Source organism: Eublepharis macularius, chromosome 7 (genome assembly GCF_028583425.1).
Source record: "Eublepharis macularius isolate TG4126 chromosome 7, MPM_Emac_v1.0, whole genome shotgun sequence".
Lineage (NCBI taxonomy): Eukaryota > Metazoa > Chordata > Lepidosauria > Squamata > Eublepharidae > Eublepharis > Eublepharis macularius.
The window spans coordinates 7,835,835-7,857,430 of NC_072796.1; the positions used below are offsets into that span (position 1 = coordinate 7,835,835).

General features: G+C 42.4%; 1 protein-coding gene across 4 annotated transcripts in view; it reads right to left on the reverse strand.

Moving 5' to 3' along the window:
- Window positions 1-21,596, reverse strand: part of RALGAPA2 (Ral GTPase activating protein catalytic subunit alpha 2) — a 236,345-nt gene that overhangs the window by 155,120 nt on the left and 59,629 nt on the right. For all 4 annotated transcript variants that reach the window (XM_054984495.1, XM_054984499.1, XM_054984496.1 and 1 more), the window contains 7 exons: window positions 13,474-13,644; window positions 11,059-11,153; window positions 9,098-9,176; window positions 8,287-8,463; window positions 5,247-5,440; window positions 3,989-4,087; window positions 639-794 (listed from right to left, as the gene is read on the reverse strand). In XM_054984495.1, coding sequence (XP_054840470.1) covers window positions 639-794; window positions 3,989-4,087; window positions 5,247-5,440; window positions 8,287-8,463; window positions 9,098-9,176; window positions 11,059-11,153; window positions 13,474-13,644 — 971 coding nt within the window. The remainder of the gene's footprint in view (window positions 1-638; window positions 795-3,988; window positions 4,088-5,246; window positions 5,441-8,286; window positions 8,464-9,097; window positions 9,177-11,058; window positions 11,154-13,473; window positions 13,645-21,596) is intronic.

Below are 21,596 nucleotides of genomic sequence, written 5' to 3' on the forward strand. Positions count from 1 at the left end.
TCACAAGCAGGAAAAAGCTTCAAACTGGTAAGCACCCGGCCACCTGGGAGCTGGTGAGAGCTTGTTGGAATGTCAGCAACAAGAATACTTCCAGGCATACAAAATGGAGTTACCCCTGACAGAATGAAGCATATACTTGACAGCAAAATCACTGGCATGAATGAATGGGCACAGTCAGACATGACACCCACAACAATCATCTTGTGAAGTGAGTAGGGCTGAGAGAGCTCCTAGAAGCTGTGACTGACCCAAGGTCACCCAGCTGGCATCAAGTGGGGTAAGGGGGAATCAAACCTGGTTCTCCAGATTAGAGTTCCGCTGCTATTAACCACCACGCCAAACTGGCTCTCACCTTATGAAGCCCTCACCTTTCCCTTCACCTACCGAGTCAGGGCCCTTGCTCTTCTCCCAGAACATCACAGTTGGGACTAAACAAAAGTTAAAACAACAATGATAATGGTAAAAGTACTCAGAACCCATTTTCAAATGGCAAATGGATTTTGTTCACATGAGAAGGAAAAAAGGACAAAGTACAGATCAGTCTTAATCCAGCCAAAATCAATACATTTGAAAAACCTGAATTATATTATTTAGAAAGTGCAGAAAATTAATAGAAACCAGAAAGACTGTACTCATACCTGGTCTTTACTGGTTAAGCCAATGTGCATGACCAGATAAAAATGTACCAGGAAGTCAGGATTTGGCACAACATCTTGGCGCCTGGTCATCATGGCACATACCAACTTGTATGCATGTAGCTTCCCTTCCTTATATTCATCTGGTAAAGTTGTAGCCTGAAAAAGAAAAGGGTTTATTTAGTCAATAAATATGGTCTCACTGATAAGTAATCAGAATATTAATATACATTAAAACACATGGAGCTGTAGCAAGTTCAATTTAACTTCACTGAGGTGTTATTTCAAATTACATTTTCAACACCACACTCTGCTGCTTTGTTAGGGTGCTTAATGATCAGGAAACAGTCTCAGATTTCACAGCGGAGTCTCTCACAGGGAGTTGCTGCTGCCTTTCTTTTCTGCTCCTTTCTTTTCTTTACATGCAAGTGAGCCGAGTTTCATGGAAAGGTCGAGAGAAAAGCGAAAGTCCGTCTTTTCTTCATTTATTCAACTGGTTTCTAACCTATTTCTCTTAACTCTGTGCTGGTTTTAATAGCTTTTAAGATGAGGTTTTAGTTTGCATGCTTTAAATTTGTTAGCCACCTTGGTGGCCCTATGAGGGCAGACAGGCAGCGTAAAAATCTTGCAAAAATACATACATACATGTATACTGTATGAAAAGTAGCATGTTATGAAAGGCTGCTTTAGGGCTTTGTAGTTTGATAAAACTTGACCAACCCAGGGCAAAACAACACACTCTGATGGACTATTTATTAAAAACAAACACAAATTCATAGAAACCAGGGCCAAAGTTACAGTCCGATCCTGATGAGCTATACCTTTCCAAGTCTGTTGATGACAGCAGGCTTAGGAGGCTGGAACCCAGTTTAGAATTGTGCTGTCAGTCAATTAATCAGATACAATTCAATAAAACATTTTAATTGATAAAAGAATTCCAAATTTGAACCAAGTAGCAGAATTTTTTAAAATAACCTTGTATTAGGAACAATTTAAAGCAACGTAAGAGAAACCTGGATGGCACTGCAGGTGCTGTCTTAGAAGAGGCATTCTGCCTTCTCTCCCACACGCAAGGACGGAATCCCTCTTCTAAGATGGGGCATAACACAACATGTGAAATATATGCTAAAACAAAGCAGGCACTTTGTTTAGAACTAATCCAATTCTATCAATCAATCAATCAGAAGGCCTCCAAGCTGTGTGAGAAGGAGGGGAGACAGAGAGGAGAACAAACAAACCCCTGCCTGTGCAGAGAGAAGCCAACGGTTCTGCCCTCCTCTGTGCTTGAGACACTACAAGAAAGCCTGCCACCAGGGGCCTATGCTGCCAGAGAGAGGGGGAGAACTCCTGCATATGCTGAGAGAGATCAGCTGCTTTGCATGGTACTAGCTTATTTTGCTGCTCAGCTGGATTTTAGTTCTAGCGGTATACACCTCAGACCTGCTGGCTTGGAATGTGCCCCCGGGATCGGAGTATCACAGCAATTTGGAGGTATGGCGGTGGGAGGAGATATGGATATGCACGGTTCCCTTCTAACCTCCGTCCCCATCTCTCGGAATTATGGTGGTCAGGCCAGTGTGTTCCCTTCTCTTCCAGTTCAATGTTGTGTAATACCAGGTCAGCGAAGAACAAAATTGATACCCTCTGGGAGCTTATTAGGAGGAACAATTGTGACCTGGTTTGTGTGACCAAGACCTGGCTGAGTGAGGAGGGCGTGGTCCCACTCACACAATTAACACCATCAGATTATTCGGTCCTTCATCAACCTCGAACAGAAGGTCAGGCGGCGGTGTGGGGTAGGAATACCTCTCTGAGTTATTTTTCCCTTCTGAGGTGTCCCTGCACCAACGACTTCTGGCACTGAATGTGTGGGCCTGGTGTGGGAATCTGGGAAGAGAATGGGTGTTCTGCTGGTGTACCAACCGCCTAGCTCGCTGACACCCTGCTGAGTCTGTTACTGATTGGGTGCTGCGGTTCCCCAGGCCAGTGGTCCTGGGAGGCTTGAACATCCATGCAGAGGCTGCCATGGCTGCCATGGCAACACTGGGTCTCTCCCAGGCTGTGTTGGTTCCCAAGCATGAAGCTGGCCACATGCTAGATTTCATCTTTTGTTCAAGGGTTGCTCTGGAGTCCATGACTGTCTGTGAACCGGTGCCATGGTCAGATCTTTTCCTCATAAGGGTGGGATTGAAGTTAGCTACTCCCTCCTGCTTGGGCAACGAGCGGATTTGTTCTCAGCCATGGAGACTTCTGGATCCTAATGGATTCCAGAATGCTTTGCAGGATTTCTCTGGATCTGCTGGCAGCTTGCTTGAGCTTACTGAGGGTCTTCAGACAGCCATTGACAGAGTTATTCCCTGATGCCTTCTTCACCCTCAGTGGCTCCATGGTATAAGGAGGAGCTAAGAGAGGCTAAGAGGTTGTTAAGACAGCTGGAATGTAAATGGCGCCAATTCCTTCTTCACCAAGGGAAGAAGACTGTTGATAAAACTGTCACTACCACAGGAATTATCCAAGGAAGTAGTTTGTAGTTCAAGCTAACAGTAATCTACCAGGCTATTTTAATAATAAGGGGTCAGTAACTTGAAGAGACAGTAGATTTTCTTCCAATCTGGTTGGTTAGTCCAAAGACAGCAAACTAATGGAAAACCGTTTTAAACATTAAATATATTTTCAAATGATATCAATGTGATTAGACCCTGTGGTTGTATAAGTGGGTGTGGTAGAACGAGGTTAGAGTGCTGGATTAGGATCTGTGAGATCCAGGTTTGAATCCCCTCTCTGCCATGGAAGCCCACTGGGTGACCTGGGGCCAGTCACACACTCAAGAAAACAGAGGAAAGGAGAATAACGTAAGCTGCTTTGGGTTCCCAATGGGAAGAACTGATGTAGAAATGAAGTAAATAAAACATTGTGGATTTGTCCAAAAGAAGACAGAGGTAGCAAAGAACCAGCATTTTTCATGTATTGCTTTGGCAGAACACGCCAGCTGCACTTCTCTCATACACCCTACCACCTATTCTTCTTTCTGCTGCCACCCCTCAGAGATTTTCTTTAATAAACTCAACCTCTGAGTATCAGTATTTATTTTACTGATGCATAATGAGAAGTTAGGATGGAACAGGAATCTGAAAGGTCCAGTTATTACATATATGCAGGTTTGGACAACCAATATGGCTATGTTTACTGACAACCAAGGAAGCTGCAGAATTTGCATAGTAAGACTTTGCAGTTTTGGGATTTTAATAAGGCCAACACAAAGATAGAAAAAACAAAAATAAATTCAATCCAGAACAATATGCATGAAATGTTTTGTTAACCATCCTGATATATCTCAAACTTTTCAAACTTACCTTAAACAACCATGATGCAAATATTCTGAGTGGTGGAATTAAAGTGGGAGGTGATGGAGTTGATTGGTTATCCAGACTGATAGCGAGATTGTCTCTTATCTAAATAAAATAAATCCCAAGTAATTAGTCAAGCTTTCAAAATCGTAACAAGAGAAAATAAATACAATGTTTCTTCCTTACCTTTTACATATAAAGTATAGCTTCCTTGTTTTTGGTTTAGGACTGCCACTTTGGAAAATTCCAAGCTCAACAGGGCTCTTAAATTAAAGGGAAAGGAGCTGGAACCTGAGACACAAGGTAGACCGTACTAGTCACTGGCTTAGATATAACCTATAATTTACATTGGCACAAGGAGGGGGGGCACTTTTTACCAATGCCTCTCTCCCATGGTAGCACCAAATGCCCTTCCTCAAGGCTGCTCCTGGGTGACCCCCTAGGAATAGCTTGGGTGCAAATCAGAGGTCTCCTACACGAGACGTGAGGGGAAATCAGCAAATGTCATTCCCTCCTTATTCTGGGTGGAATCCAAGCCAGTTTCCTGTCACATCATCCTTCACTACACAGGTTATCAATGTAAGGCCAGTTAAATTTTCTACTCGCTGCATATTATTCTCCTTTTTCTCAATGCTGTCATGGGATGAATATGGTCATGTAACTGAAATGGTGTTAAAAAGCTCCTTCTTTCTTATGGACTGCATCCCAATAGATGACCAATCTGCAATGGAATACAATGGAACGGAGCACCTCTTTGCTTATTTCCATGGGTCATTTGTAGGATTCTTTAAAAAAACCTGTAATCCAATTATTTTGAGATCACTATTGCACTGTTCTTCCCCCTCTTAGATACACAGGAATAACTGCAGTTATCACGAAATTTTGAAAAAACACGTTCAAAAATGAGAGTAGGGAGGCAGATAATCAATTTATTTCATATATTTAAAACACACTTCACTCTAACACTTTGTTTACCTTAGGATTAGCCATCATGAGCCAAGAAGAAAGGCAAGGTACAAATGTTTCAATCAATCAATCAATCAATCAATCAATCAATCAATCAATCAATCAATCAATCAATCAATCAATCAATCAATCAAATCTTAATGATAGCTCCAATAGGTAACTTACCAAAAGCTTAAAAAGTTGTTACTCATTGGTTTTTGGGTAGAAAAGATGGTTAACAGGGCTGCTTGATTTATTGTTTGAGCTGCTAACATGATTATACTAGCTTTATATCTGATAAAACTCTATTCCACCTTACCTTTGCCAATTTGTACCACAGCACATAAAGATACTCAAAAATCCTGGCGTGTATTTTAGGAGACTGAACATTGTTCACGTCTCCGAGAATTCCCAATATTCGTCGCCACAATACGGCAGCAGAATCGGGATGCCACCCGATGAGATTCCCACCAGCAATTATACTGCAGTCATCAGCAAGGAATTCACTGCTGTCTAGGATAGAAACCAATTTGTTATTAATTACTAACAAGATGTTCATGGACGGGCATCTGAGCATACTCTGAGGGAGGAGAGGCAGCATGTTATAACCCAATCTCATCAGATCTTGGAAGCTAAGCAGGGTTAAAACTTGGATGGGGGACCACCAAGAAATACTCTGTAGAGGAAGGCAATGGCAAACCACTTGCCTGGAAAGCCTCTTGCTGGAGTTGCCATAAGTTGGTTGCAACTTGACGGCACATAAGTACATACGTCTGCTCTGTACACAGATGTCTCCCCATCTCTGAGGGCTGGCCACCCAGCGTCAAACATAGAGGGCAGGATAGGCTTTCACTACAGTTTCTCCAGTGCAGTGTTTTTAGTCTGCCCCATAGGAAGACACAACTGGTTTGGAAGGACACCTGTTGTCGCCCCTGGTGGTGCAGGCCATTATGAATCAAGCCTGAACCGTGCATGGGCACAGCCCCATCCTGTGTTCAGTTTCTTGGTCACACTGAACTGGGACAGAATGTTGGGAACTGGAATTTAAATCCACACAGATGTTGATCTATTTATGAAAAGATCAACAGCTGGGGATACAAAAGAAAAAATGTTACAAAATATTCTGCAGAGTAACCATAGTACATTTTATTAGAACAATTCCTATGAGAAGAGCAGAGGACTCCCAGACTGAAGGCCTTGAGACCAGGTTTCAGGGAATCGTTTTCATCATAACTAATTAAGAGGCAGTTTAGACCAGCAGGTTTCAATCACTCCATACGATACAGTGATTGGATGGCCCCAGGGGAAAGGGATGCATGTGGCCGCCCGTATGTTCAATACACTGTCCAGACTGAAACATTAAGAATTAGATACCAGCCCAGGGCAACCTCCTCAACAGATTTCCACAAACCTCTCATGGGAGTAGAAGAGAGTAGCTCGTGCAAATGGAGGAAAGGTTGTGTGTGTAGAGGGGTAGGTAAGAAAAATATTTTCAGACTCCAGCATGTTATAAATGAAGCAAACAGTCTTTACAGAACACCACTTACAGTTTTCTATTATTTAAATAGTGATTGGATTTTGTTACAATTACCCAAATTGCCTCATTTAGAGACATTTTCTTCTGAAAATCTAGCACTGACAATCAATTCAGTATTTGCAGGTTTTGCACAGCCAACTTCACTCTCTTCTGTTTTTTCCTGTTCAGTGTGTTTAGCAGTTCCCAATTCAAAAATAAAGCATTAATAAAAGACAACGTTATATAATTAGTTCTCAAGATGTCTCAATAGGAACCTATTTCCTCCAGTCTTACCAACACTTAAATTCACATCTGGGAATTTGGATGAACTCCCTGAATATGACTCAAGAACAAATTATGTTGCCTCATGGCACATATTACGAATGTGTACCACAGAGATCAAAAGGGCATGAAAATAAATTTCACCACTGGTAAACAAAATTGCTGAAATGATGAAAAACATGAAAGCCAGCAGGCTCTAAATTGCACACATCTCTACTGATGAATCTGCTTGTCAAAGAATTGTTCAAATGCAGAGACTGATTCATAAGCATTGAGCACCCTCTAGTGCTACAGAAGAAACATCTCTCCAAGATGCTGTTGAAATGTTGAAATGTTTTAAAGTTCACTGCCATGGGGACCCTATTTGGGTGGAAAGGAGGCACAGAAATGTTTTAAATAGATTTATAAAGAACGTGGAATTGAGCATTATTAATGCACCTTCACTTCAAGTTGGTTCTTCTGGCACTTACATTCTTCTGTCTGTTATTCTTTATTTCCTGAAATCTCCCACACTACTGATCACTCTTGACCAGATTTATTCATTTAAACTATTTATATCCCACCTTGTCTTTTTAGATTGAAGGCAACAAAAGTTGCGATGATGCAAAAATGCAGCCGTCCATCAACGTAGTTCAAAAGCCCAAAGGCACAAGTTCAAAAGACCGAGCCAAAGCACTTTTTTATCCACCAAATGCCCTCTGAAATAAAGCTACCTTAAACGCCTTCCAAGTGCTGCAAGTGAAGGCAGCCTTCCACATCCACTCTGGCAGGCCAATCCAGAGGAACAGACCTATCACCCTACGGATAACTCCAGGAGAAGGTATCACTAGGAGAAGGCTGCCGGAAGAGTGTTGCTGACCAAAGGAGTACGTACACCAGTTGATGTGGTTAGATATGTATGAGGGCCCCAGGCTACGAAGGTCTTTAAACTAGCACTTTAAACTGGGCCCCCAACCAAATAGGCAACCTGTGCAATTGATGCAGCACTGGAGTTGCATGCCCCAAGCGGCTGACCTCAGACTGGCTCCCTTCTGGCACAGTCTTTCCATTTGTCTTTTGCCTTACACAGCTCTTGGTTAATCACTCTACTCTCCTGGGCATGGTGCCAAGTCTGATCTCTTTTTGGTCCTTTCGCCGCTCATTTGAGGGGTTCCTCTTACCTGTCATGTTCTTTCCTCTCCACCTACTCATCAACCACCCCTTTCCTAACTGTCAAACCCCCACATCCTCCCAACTCAAAAGCCAAAATGTCTCAGCTGCCTGCTTCGTTTTCACTAGTCCATTCTCTACATAAATTTCACTACAGAGCGCTATCTTTCTTTAGTACATAATTTATCTATTAAAATGTATAAATTGCCTCAAAGCGCACAAATCCCTACTTCAAGAGTCTGACAACAAATATGCATTTTACAAAGTTTAGATTATATTCTACTCTTGTGCAACAAAAGATAGATCTAGAACTAGTACACACATACACAACCCATTGACTATTTATACACACACACACAAACTCATTCTATATGCTTACATAGATACTGTGCTTCCTTGAATAGAAAAATACCTGTTAAATTTGTGCCATCCGAAGGACTCAAGGGCAACCAGTGGCGCGCGTCTGGATCAACAGATATATCCGCTGGTATGTTGGCATCATGGTCCTCTTCACAAGCTTGCCAAGGAGCCAGAGTGATGTCTACGTCACAGTTGCATCCAATGGATGTGTCACTGCTCACGCTTTCAGCTATGTAACCAAATATATTATTATTAAGCAGGGCTTGTTTGAGGGGGGACGCACAGGAACGGAGTTCTGGCAGTTCCCCAAAGAGGTCACATGCCAGGTGGCCCCGTCCACCGGACTCTCAGCCATTTTGGGCCCGTTTCGGCCTGGATTGGGGCCGAAACAACCCGGATAGGGCCTCTGACGGGTGCTGGATCACTCTCCCGCTCAGCAGCGACCCGATCCTGACCATTTTGGGCCTCTTTTTCAACCATTTTCAGACCCTTTTTTTGCCATTTTGGGCCCAATTTTGGCCCTGAATGGCCAGGATTGGGTTCAAAACAGCCAGGATAGGTGATGTCAGGGGTGTGTGGCATATGCAAATCAGTTATGCTAATGACACACTTCTGGTGCTGTCAAGGGGCGTGGCATATGCTAATGAGTTGTGCTAATGAGTTCCTCCTCCTCTTTTTCTATGAAATGACCCGTTATTAAGTAACGAGAAAATAACCCTGTGAAAAAGTAATTCTTCAGAACATGACAGAAGTTATTCAAACAGAAACTGGCGTTCTAATAAAAGATACAATTAATGACAGTTTTGCATTCTACAATCTACTCCAGCACAGATACAAATAATATCTGATTTATTGACACTCACTCTTTTCTCTTTCCTTATGACTTCCATGCAAATGCTGCAGGTCAGCTTTGGGATCTAATTCAGCTGGACCATCCCCTGCCTGTGTGCAAAATTTCAAGACAGAAAATCTCCTCTTACTGCATGATTTGCAATGTTATTACCAATTTATTTATTTAGAAAATTTATATGCCACCTCTTCAAAGACAGCCCAAAACTATAATATAATAACAAAAAAGTCACTGAAAATGGCATAAAACCAACAATAAGCTGCTTAAAATGATATTCACAAGTGTGTCCTCAGACAAGAAGATGATCACAAATCTATGTAACTAAAGAATGGTCACGTATCCGGCAAATCCAGCCTTTACTCCATTCCATCTCCGTATCAGAGAAATGTCTTACAAACTTTTTTCTAGATGTTACTGTACAGCAGCATGCCTACAACGTACCCATGAATTATCTGCACAATTAAGCTGCAAAAATAATACTTAGTATTTATTCAATTGCAAGACTAGGTTTTTTCGTAAGTATGGCACCAAAAATAAAAATGATGGGGTCATCTTACATTTGCATACAAGTTATAGTTATGTCCACTGTTCACATATAACAGTTTTAATGAGGTTGTCTTACATTCAAGGTTGCCTTCCTTTTGAATATAGTGTTACCATACCTACTGTACTGTCCTACTTTCATAATTAAAATTAAATGTTTTTTTTTAAAAAAACAGCTAAAAATATGGAATCTCTCAGTTAAAAACACTGGAGAGAAAAAAAGTAAGTTTGGCACATGGCAGGCTGCAAGATTAATGGAAGTACATTACTTCAAGTAACGAGTTTTCGTGTTCAAAACAATTGCCATTTATGGAACAGAAAATTATGTATCTGGACACCAGAGGGGGTAATGCTAATTTCATAACAATGGCCATTACCCCTTCTGTGAATGTTCCCCTGTCAGAGAAGGGGTGAGGGACAGTCTCTGTCCCATACAACTGAAAGCACTTGCTTTCTGAAGAAGAAAGCCCAGGCCACCCAGGATGAAGCTAAAGACATAGCAGACAAAAGGAATCTGCCTATAGATCCTCCTTAGAGGATCCTCCTTATACAGCCAGTTTGGTGTAGTGGTTAAGAGCACGGGACTCTAATCTGGAGAGCCGGGTTTGATTCCACACTCCTCCGCTTGAAGCCAGCTGGGTGACCTTGGGCCAGTTACAGCTCTCTGGAGCTCTCTCAGCCCCACCTACCTCACAGGGTGTTTTGTTGTTGTGGGGATAATAATGACATACTTTGTAAACTGCTCTGAGTGGGCATTAAGTTGTCCTGAAGGGCGGTATATAAATCGAATGTTGTTATTATTATTTAAATTACCCTTCCCTCACTCTCCAGGCCTCACTTTGACTGTTTCCAAGTCTGCACTAAGACATCTGCAATGGTGGATATGAGCACTGAATTCATATCTTTATTTTTTTTTTCTAAATCCGAATCCAAGTTTGCAATCTGAAGAGGCTTTGAAATCCTGCTTCTTCAACACCAGTCACCAGCGCTGCATGGCGAATTGCTTATTTTGATACAGAATCTGGGATCTGTTGTTTAAAGATGTAAAATCCCAGTAGGTGCCTACAGGCTCCTGGGCTTACCTGAAGTAGTTCCTGGGATCTTGGCCTTAACCTCTAAGTACAATCTAGAATGTTATAAGACTCCAATGGACAGACATGCATTAAAGCTCTGAAATAGCTGTATCATTTTTTCCCATAATCAGAACTGATCGCACTCTACATGCACAGAGGAATTTCTTTGTTGCACAGGGAAATTCCTTGAATCGTAGAAGAGATTGGAGAAAATTCCTCAATAAAAAGGATCTGAGGGCACACAGTATACAGTACTTAATTTTCTAAGCATATTCGAGGCAATTTTTAAATGCAATGAAGCACAAATAACATATTCTTTGAAGGTATCATGATTACAGTGTATATTAATTTCACTTACTTGTTGGATGGGACTGCCCTTATTCGTTGTCCCCTTAACCTCTTGAACACACTTGGAATCTGAAGTTAAATTCTGGGAACTTTCTGTTTTTCTAACTGTGAAGATGAAAGTGAAATTTGAAAAGTGAAAAATTGTTAAAATGCATCCTGTCTTTCTCAAATATGCATAGCAATCACATTATTTGGTAAATTATGAACTCATTTTACAGAGGGAACTCTACTATGTGGCAAGCCTTTAAACTGGTATAAAAGCTGAGTCCAGACGTAACTACATTTCTTAATTTGATGGTGGTGGAAGAATGAATTAAATCTCATTGGCCTTGCAAAAATTTTACAAGACAATCTAGTATTTTGTTACTGACAGGCTTATGTAAAACACTGATGATAGAATTATATTTTTATGTGATAAACGTTTAGCATAATAATTTGAGGTACCATATATCTATTTAACGAAGATTCAATGCTTCAGGAATATGTTAACTTTACTACAACTGTATCCATTTATTGAAATATGAGCCACCTAAAATGACATGCCCAGTTTTAGAACAAGGCTAAATAAAAAGCGTACTCCTAAGCACACTTTTTGGGAGAGAGCCCCCATATTAAGGCTGAGCAGGATTTGGAGTAGATTTGTTTAGAATCACTCTCTTAGATTCTAGGACATTTTTTTGCTGAATCTTGTAAAGTTGTAAAATGCAAGTCTTTTTCCCAATGTAGGCACCTCAAATTTAAGGTGCTGGTATTAATCTTTAAAACCTTTCGTGACCTGAGACCTTTATATCTATGGGACTATATCCATCCATATGTGCACAAGGCAGCTCTGATCTTTGGATCAGGAATTAATAGTACCTCCCTACAGGTCAGCAAGAACTGTTTTTACTTGAGTTTGTGTTTTCTAGTGGTTTCCCATGAATGCGTGGAAGGTCCCAACCACAATTAAATGTCGGAGGCTCCATAAAGCAGAGCTCTTCCATTGTGCTTTGAGTGTTCTGTGAGCAGAGGTTACAGTGTGATGCCTTTTACCCATGTAAGCTGCTTTGAGGAAAGCGAGATATAAAGATCTTTAACAAATAAAGAACTGACAGCACTAAAAGCACTTTTCTCAATCTTGGTGAGCCCTAAAATTAACTCTCATCAAGTCCCACTTTATCTCTACTCTATTAAAAATCTACCACTAGGATGGCACTGTAGACCATACAACACAACAGAACTTCTATCACATAGTGAAAAAATTGATAAATGAATAAAAACACAGCAACTAGAAAGCAGGACTTTCTTTGTGGGGAAAGAGGTGGGAAAACTCTCACCCGGGGCAACTCCTGGGAGGAGGTGGCACCCCTGTTACTACATGCATGCGTGCACAGCACACGTGCACTCCTGGGACTGTGCGATGACATCACTTCCGGGAGTGACATCATCACGCAGGTGGTGGCTGCCCCGGGAGCGCTCCCATGCTCCACAGGAGGCCCAATTCGGCCTGGATCAGGATGAATTTGGCCCAGATTGGGCCTAAATCGGCCCGGAACGGGCCACTGCGGCACAAGAGAGCACTCTCCCGCCTGGCAGCGGCCCAATCTAGGCCGTTTTGGGCCCAAATTGGGCTGAATCGGGCCCAAAAATGCCCGGATTGGGCCCAAATTGGCCTGGAACAGTCGCTGACATGTGGAACAGCCTGACAGCAGCCCGAACTTGGCTGTTTCGGGCCTGATCCTGGGCTAAAGCAGCCCGAATCAGGCCTGAATCAGCCTGCAGCTGCATGGGAGAGCACTCCCATGCCTGGCAGAAGCCTGATCCTGGCTGTTTCAGGCCCGATGGTGGCCATTTAGGGGCCAAATTGGGCTGAAACGGGCCTGAAATGGCCAAGATCGGGCCCGAATCGGTCTGGGACGAACTACTGCCACACATAAAAGCACTCCCCCACCCGGCAACAACCCAATCCTGGCCATTTTGGGCCTTATCTAGGCCGATTACAGCCCAATTTGGGCCAAAATGGCCAGGATCAGGCCCCAAAAGGCTTGGAACAGGCTGCTGCCCCACAGGAGAGCACTCTCCAACGTGGCAGGCCCAATCCTGGCCATTTCAGGCCTGATCCTGGCCGTTTTGCGTCCGTTTCAGCCCAATTCAGGCCTGAAACAGCCAGGATTGTGCCACTGCTGGGCGGGCCCCCCGCCCAGCAGTGGCCTGTTCCAGGCCAATTCAGGCCCCATCCTGGCTGTTTCAGGCCCAAAATGGCAAGGAGCAGGGGGGGCAGTTTTGAGAACTGCTGGAATGCCGTTCTGGAGCGTTCCGGCAGAAAAAAAGCCCTGGTGGTAAGTACTGTAGCAGGGAACATCTGCATATTGCACAAAAGTTTCTCCCTCTGAAAGGCACTTAAATAGGATGCACAGGAAAGCAGTGCCTGTTATTTCTAAGTTACCTTGGAAAATATCAGGATTGTACTGGTCTCTAACATCAGAGGTGCTGCTGCTTCGAGTTAAGTACTGTTCCTGGTCTAAAAATTGACCGTTGCATTCCGTTCCTGCATAATCTTCTGGCTGCTGGTACTCAGTTTCTGCTCCATATTCTGGCTGCTGATACTCTTCTACTTCTGCAGGTATCAGCACAAGAGTATTTTAGAACAATATACAATCTCCACAAAGGGTCACATTAAGTACTAATAAAGGCATAACGTATGTACATCATTAACACACTGTACACCTCTTACTGATCAACAGAGAAAACAGAGCAAATATTAACTTTCATTCTGAACCAATAGATATTTCTGAAGGCAAATCTGAGTCTAGGAAACCCCTGCTTTCTCAAAGAGATAGGAAGGGGATATGATTTGTTGTGAAATGTGGCATGCTGGGAAAGGGTAACACTCCATCCAAGCCACTATGCCTGCCTGGCAAGTTATACTCCCCACCTCCACTGGACAAAAACGTCACAACCTGACCACTAAACATAATCAGGGCCGGATTGAGGGGGGGTAGGGGGGTAGTCTTCCCCCGGCACCGCCAAGGAGGGGGTGCTGGGTGCAGCTGCTAGCCGCTGGGAGCGCATGGGCAGCCTCCCAGCCCCCCGCGCTGCCTTTCACCTGCCCCGCAGGACAGGGGGGGGCCGGCTTGCCGCGCGGCCCCTGTCCTGCGGGGCAGGAAAAAGGCAGCGCAAGGGGCTGGGAGGCTGCCCACGTCATTTGCCTATCCTGTGGGGCAGGTGAATGGCGCAGGCGCCTTCCCAGCCCCCCACACTGCCTCCACCAACTCCGTGGTGCACCAGGACACCCGGCTTGCTGCGCGGGCAGCACGCTCCGCCCTGTGAGATGACATCACGGAAGTGACGTCATCACGCAGCGCCAGGAGCACATGTGCGCAAGGGCCAGACTTGGGTTGCCCTGGGCGCTGGCAACTCTAGATCCGGCCCTGAACATAATATCCTGTTTGACTCTTCTAAAAATTGGGGAGTTTGGAATTGTATATATACAAAATTGTAGCTTAATAGCTGCTGTGAAGTACATCTATTCCTTTAGTCTGTATAATTATAATCGCATTTAAAAAACAATTTTTTTGGTATATCAGCATGTGCTGGTCAACAGGAGAGAAGGGCAAGAATCTAGACAGAGCACTGATGGGCAGAACACAACCGAAATTTTGGAGACAGTTATGTTATTTATAAAGCATTTAAGACAATTTGTTCTTCCAAGCCGTTACTTTTGGCTTAATAGTCACATTAATATTATTCACACACAACCCTCCCCTAATAATTATGCTTGCAAAGAAATATCAAGAATCTTGACTGATTCTTTCCCCCCGTAACTTCACCCCCCAGTGTTTTTAGCTTGAGGTCACATCTAGTGGTTTGCAGTGCCAGAGCCTCCCAGAGTTACAGCCCCAGTACTCTGAGAAGGCATCCACTATTTTAGCAGTAAAGACCCCCAACAGGAGAAATTATATTTTTGCTGGGACATGGGGTCATGGTGAGCAAGGCACATAGTGATGTTTGGATCAGACCATATTTTAATTTTTGAATATCAGTGCAATTCTGTTGTCTCTCTAGGACATGTATTTTTGGAGATGGAGCAACATAAGAATTTTTGGAGGATAAAGAAAGTGCTTAAGATTTTAGAGTACTTAGCAAATAGATTTCAGATTCAGATTTATTTGGTCTATGACCAGTACAAATCGAAAGATCAGAAAAATTTACATTAGAACAAATAATTCCTTTCACCCTTTCAAATACTTCCTGAAGAAGATGGGTCTTTTATTTCACACTACCTTGATAAAGGTCACTGTTTCCTGTCATTATGCTGGTTGAGTGTGAAGTCTTTTTTCCCTCCCTATCCTTTTTCTTTGTCCTTCTTAAGTTAAGCAAGCGATGGTCTCTTCTCTTGATTTCGCTGAGTAATCTCCATTTTCTAGCTTGGTCTATTACTTGCAACTACTGTCTACTTGGGACATGTGATTCAGATTTGGGGTTCAGTAAAAAAATACAGAATTTTATCAGATTTGGTAAAATTCGGTATTATTGAACTCAATTTGGTATTGCTGATGCGATTCGATAATTCTGAAGCTTAACGAATTTATTCCGCAAGAATCACTGCTTACCACTTGTTTGCCCCCAGCTACCTCCAATCTCCATTATTCCCTACGGGGAAAACTAGAGGAGTTATCTAGGAGAGTTATCTAGTGGGGTGGGGTGGCATTTTGCAAGCAAAATCCCCCAAATTTGCAGGGGACTGGGGGCTGACGGCACCTTCTTTGGTGAGGCCATAAAATTTTCATGAAACTTGGAAGGTCTTTAGAGGACAGTAGTATGTCCCCAGAAAATAGTCCCCATAGTTTTCCCCATAGGGAATAATGGAGATTGGAGGTGGCTTTGGCACCTACTTTGGGGGGACATAAAATGAAGTCCAATCTTTGTGAAACTTGGGGGTCATTATAGGACAGTTAGCAGTAAGTCCCCAGCAAATCTGGTAAAGTTTGGTCCAAAAATGCCCCCCCAGGCCCTTGGAGAGCCCCGAATCGTGTTTCATTGGAAATAACGGCCAAATTTTACAGAATCTGCTCTCTATTGTTGAGCTGAACTGGAGAATGAATTCGGTATTTGGGGAATACCAATTTTTTTCCCACTTCAGTATTACCGAACCCAAATCAGCCAGATTTTTTTCAGTGCACACCCCTACTGTCTACCTTTAAGTTTGCTGTTTTATAATAGTGTAGGCTCTAATAGAGCCTTGAGATGTTATCCCTACTGCAATAGTCTTGTGTTGATTTGTGACCATCCTGTGAACTGAAGTGTTGATCCGATCTACAGGAATTAAAGATGTGGAGTTAAAATCTAATAGAATTCTTTTTCCACCTCACCAGCAAAGGTGGCCTAATAAAAAGGAGCAGATGCAGACCATGTTCCTAACCACCTCCACATACCTGGATCTAGCAGCTGCTGGACAGTCTGGTGCTTGCTTTGTGGGATTCTAAGGCCACTCACAAAATAAGTGAACTTTGTGAACTGTACTATGCTTTGGTAAGCACAATATTCGAGAATAATATCAAAGTAACACTAAAAACTAGTTATTGAACAAACTATAGCAAAAATGTTGCAAGAACACTGTGGGTACACGTGAAGGATACAATGGAAGTACATTTGCATCAGGCCAGGAATGCAAGACTCAGCAGTTGCCACATTTCTGACAAGTCTTATTTTGTTTTAGGCTTGCAGTGGCAACACCTTTAGCAATGTCCATCAGTCATCAGGCCACATGAACTCTTCTAGTTACCAATGTATTGTGGGGAAAATGCCCACAAAATCAATTCCCAAGTCATTACAATGGGGCGGGGGAGAGGAGAGGTACTGTTATGAACTACCCTAAAAGTAGTAAGAGAACTGATGCTGTGTGGAAGGTACAAGTACAGCTGAGCTAAACAGCCTCTGGAAAAGCTAACTTTGAGGGATTCCAGCATTTGGAATTTTAGATCAAATGCTTCCTTAGAGAGTGTAGCATTGCTATTTTCATCCAAAATATAGAGCTATAAACACAGGTTGCTGTTCAGAATTGTGCAGGTAAGAGACAGTACAAAACAGAATATTTAGAAACAAGACTGCTTTAAATATCATACCTGAAAGTGTGTGAGAATAAGAAGCGTAAGAGAGACCAGGTAAGAGAGAGCTCACAGTATGAAGGAGAAGAGGGACACTTTTAGTGGCAGGCAAAGCCTCACAGAGATGTGCACAGTTGCTGATAGACTGGCTTCGCTTAGCTTCCAGGGAAACATAAATTAACAAGACAGTTATCAAAGCAGTGATAAAATAGTTCTTTTGAACAGGTCATTGCATAACAAAAGAGGAAATCAATGGAAAATTTCAAATATGAATTCCCATGTGCCCAATGCATTGTTGTTCTTTTATGATAGACTAACCAACAGCAATTCAGTATAAGATCATTCATTTCTCACTGAAAATCCAGTTTCTTGAATCCCACAGGTAAAACGAATCTTTCTTGCAGAAATGCTAAAGCTTAAATTATGATACGCTTTTGAAGTAGCTGGTTGCAAAGACTGTATACCTGCACAAAACATTTGTTAACCTTGTTTCTCTTTGGTGTGGCACATTCTACTAGCATCATCCTGTGCCCAGATACTGGGTTACAATATTCCCCAGAGACATGTGGATGTTTGCAGGAAGATAGCAGCAATACCCACCAGCAGTGGAACCAGAAATACCAATTGTGGGGAAAGGGCAAAGTAGTGTGTGTGTCATCTAACAGACAACACTTCCATTTCACTTAATAAGCATATATTCTTATAACGTCACTGCTTTAATTAGATAAGACGTAAGCATGTTAGAATTTTGAGTCTTTAATAAAAATATTAAGTTTATTTCCAGATTTAATTATAACCTCTACTAAAAATGCAAGTCTCTTTTTCCCAATGAGGCCTCTGTGAAGTATGGTTTGTGCATGTAAAAACATTCTGCAACTGCACAAGCGGCAGAAGAGCTGAGGCTTTTCTTGGCATGGATTTCTCAGCTAGAAAAGGCCACATTAAGATAGAATCATGAGATTCCATAAGGAATGACTCAAGTAATAGTATTCATGTCGCTCAAGCACACCCACCATTCCTCACATCCAGAGCAGTGAGGCCACCAAGGGTGCCTGTGAACTCTGGATGCAAGATATGCATTCCGAAAGGACAAGAAGGCTGGAGGGAAAGTAGAAAAAGGAGAGGCGCCACAAGATGCATTGGAAAGGTGGGAAAGATTCATGTACACAAGGTCATATCCTTTGAGTCTAATATTTAAGAAGTGCAACTCTTTATTGCATCTGTGTGCACACCAACTATATTTTAACATGCTACCCACCTATTTGAGTAGAAAATGTATAGGCTGCCTCTCCAGTGATCTGTTCAAGGAAACAAGATCTCTCAAAAGAGATCTTTTATAAATTACCATGGAGAAGCACCAGAAAATCCCTTGTAATTAGGAAACCATTGGTACATGAGTGTTCGACAACATCGTATAAAATCACTGGGCACATATTTACCTCTTAGTCCCACTGCATTCAAATCTTTGAAGACATTGAAGTGGCTTGGAGGGTGTGGACTAGAAACATCCAAGCCTAGAAGGAAGGCTAGTATGGCAGTAAGCAGAAAGGTTAAGCAAGGCATGGGGCAAGAGGAGAAGACAGAGAGCTTGGATTAATTGTGGCCAAAATGGAGGAGAGGAAACATAAAGGTTGCGTCTGGGGCAAAATTTCTGGTTGCATTCGAGCTCTTGAACAAATGGAAATGCAAGGAAAAGAGCACGCTAGCCACTTGCACTAAATCAAACCTATTATAGCTCCACTTGTGTTTCTGCTCACAAAATTTCTTGCCCAACTAACTTCTGGGTCTTGAAATCTATACAGAGAAAAGCACTGAGAATAGCTATATATCCATTCATGTTTCTATATGCGCACCACTGGATCTAAGCCACAGTTTGGGATTGGCATCTTGGCAGGTGTTAGCTCTTCCCCCCCTCCCCAGCCCTCATGTCCCCAAGAACATTAGGAAATCAAGAATTCCACTCTCTATAGAGATGATATTCCTAAACTTAATTCTTGTCTTGTGTTCTAAATTTGGGGAGGGCATTTCTAGGGCCTCCTGGAGATTAAAGGTCAGGCTAGTACAGTTAGACTGCACTTCAGAGTAACAGGAATCGGAGAGGCATGACACGAGCCAACTTACAAGGGACAGCAGTTGTGGGTCCATCCCATATTGATGCCATTTTAGAAGTATTTGTAGTCCTTTTAAAATTGCTGCAAGGCCCAAGTAGCTCTCCCCTCCTGTGCCTTTTCAGGTGCCGAAACAGCCCCCCCCCCCCATGCTGCTCTGGCGCCCCAAAAGATGCAGGAAGGTGGGAAATAAGAGCTCCTGCCACAGGCGCTCCCTGGACTGTGGTCACAGCAATTTTAAAAAGAACGACAAATGCTTCTAAAATGGTGCTGGCAGCCACGGGATGGACTCGCAGCTGCTGTCACATAGTCTGGCTCCCAGACAAATGGTTTGGGGTGTGTCCTGGTTTGGGGAAGGGAAAAAATGGAAACTTTGGGGAGCTTCCCTTTCCCTGCACTCTTTAACCTCTGCAAGTTCCCAAAGGGAAATGTGTGGAGGGGAAATAAATAATAAAATGTTTTCTCTTTCAGATCAAGAGAAATATATTCAAAGCAGGACTTTAAAATCTGAGGATAATACTGACCTGACTGAGAAGAGTCCATTGTGAGAAACTTCAAACACCCCAAACTGTTATACTAACAGTGCAATCCTATGCAGAGTTACTCCAGTCTAAGCCCTCTGAAGTCAATGGGCTTAGACTGGAGTAACTCTTCTTAGGATTGCACTGCAGTTTGGTGTAGTGGTTAAGAGTGAGGGACTCTAATCTGGAGAGCCGGGTTTGATTCCCCACTTCTCCGCTTGAAGCCAGCGGGGTGACTTTGGGCCAGTCACAGCTTCTCGGAGCTCTCTCAGCCCCACCCACCTCACAGGGTGTTCTGTTGTAGGGATAATAATAACATACTTTGCAAACCGCTCTGAGTGAGCATTAAGTTGTCCTGAAGGGCGGTATATAAATTGAATGTTATTACGTTATTATTATTATTTTATTATGAAACAATATCATCACGGCCGATTCACACTGTGGCAGATTACATGACACAAAGTACTGAGCCCTTCATGGGAAGGGCGGAATAGAAATCCAAAGTAAATAAATAAATTAAATACACAGGTAGTAGTAAGGCTGGTTCAGACTGCACTGGATTTATTCCAGATCAGAACCTGAGTCTGTTCACAGCAAATCCAAAAAAGATGAACAGATTTATTGTGGAACAAGCTTTTGTAGATGTGCCTTTCATTGGTCATGGCACTTATTTCGTATACATTTGAACTCTGTATAGATACACCACAGGAACTGAGCCCAAACAGACCATCAACTTATCGAATGGTAGCATCTTTCCACCACCTGCCTGACTGGTTATCTGCCATTACTAAAAATGTGGTATACATTTTTTGCCCTGTATCCTTGTGTGTGGTAGAAACAGGTGTATTTATGAAGTGCCAAGGCTTCTGTACATTTCCTGCATGGTTGGAAGGTCATCTTTCCTATAAATCCATGGCTGGTACTGTCATATCAAGTGAGGAAGATATTCCCTTAAGCTGCAGAATTTCACAGCTATAGTATTGTAAAGCTTCCCAGGTTTTCCTCATTTTTTTTTACAATACCAATGATTGCTCATGGACTTATGGAAGATTTAAGCAGAAGTTTCATGACACATTTGTTTAAATTTTAACGGAAACACTGATATTTTGAGAGTTTTTCTTCTTTGATTGGACAGTAGGTTATGCTTGCTTGAGGGCTGTGACTTGAGGCAGCTGAATGAGGTGGGTCTACACTCAATTTTTATTTCAAAGTATGAATAAAGTTACTCCCCTCTGGGAGAGTCTCTTCAACCTTTTTAAAAATGCACTTTTTAAAAAGACTATTGCAATAGTTCAGTTCAATAATAAATCAGTGTGCAGAATGTGTGAGTGGATAATTTAAATTATACACCAGGGATTTTATGCTCCCATTCAGAGATCTACAGCTGTAAATAAAGGAACTAAATAAATAAAGGAAACAGTGACAAAACATTTCAACAATACATGAAGTGACAGAACTAAACAAAAAATTCAGAATAAGCCACTAAGGAACCTTTCATGCCCCAATTCTGATTGCTCAATATATCTGAGATACGCTAGCATTTCCCCCCAACGGGGAATGCATCAAAATTACATTTATGTATGTTTTTGGTTCATTTTGTTCTTTATGATTTCTCTTGGAATTGCATACTCATTTTCTTTATTCTGTTCATTGCTTTCAACAGGAAACACATTATCTGACAGTAACGGTTCCCAATCCAACTGAGATGACCTCTTCAGAGATTCTACCCATGCAATCATGTCTTCCAAATTACAGACAGAAAGGAGAAAGCAGGCAAGCCGCCATTCTAGAGGCAATTAAAAATTCTCATCACAAAGCAGGAACAGAACGCTT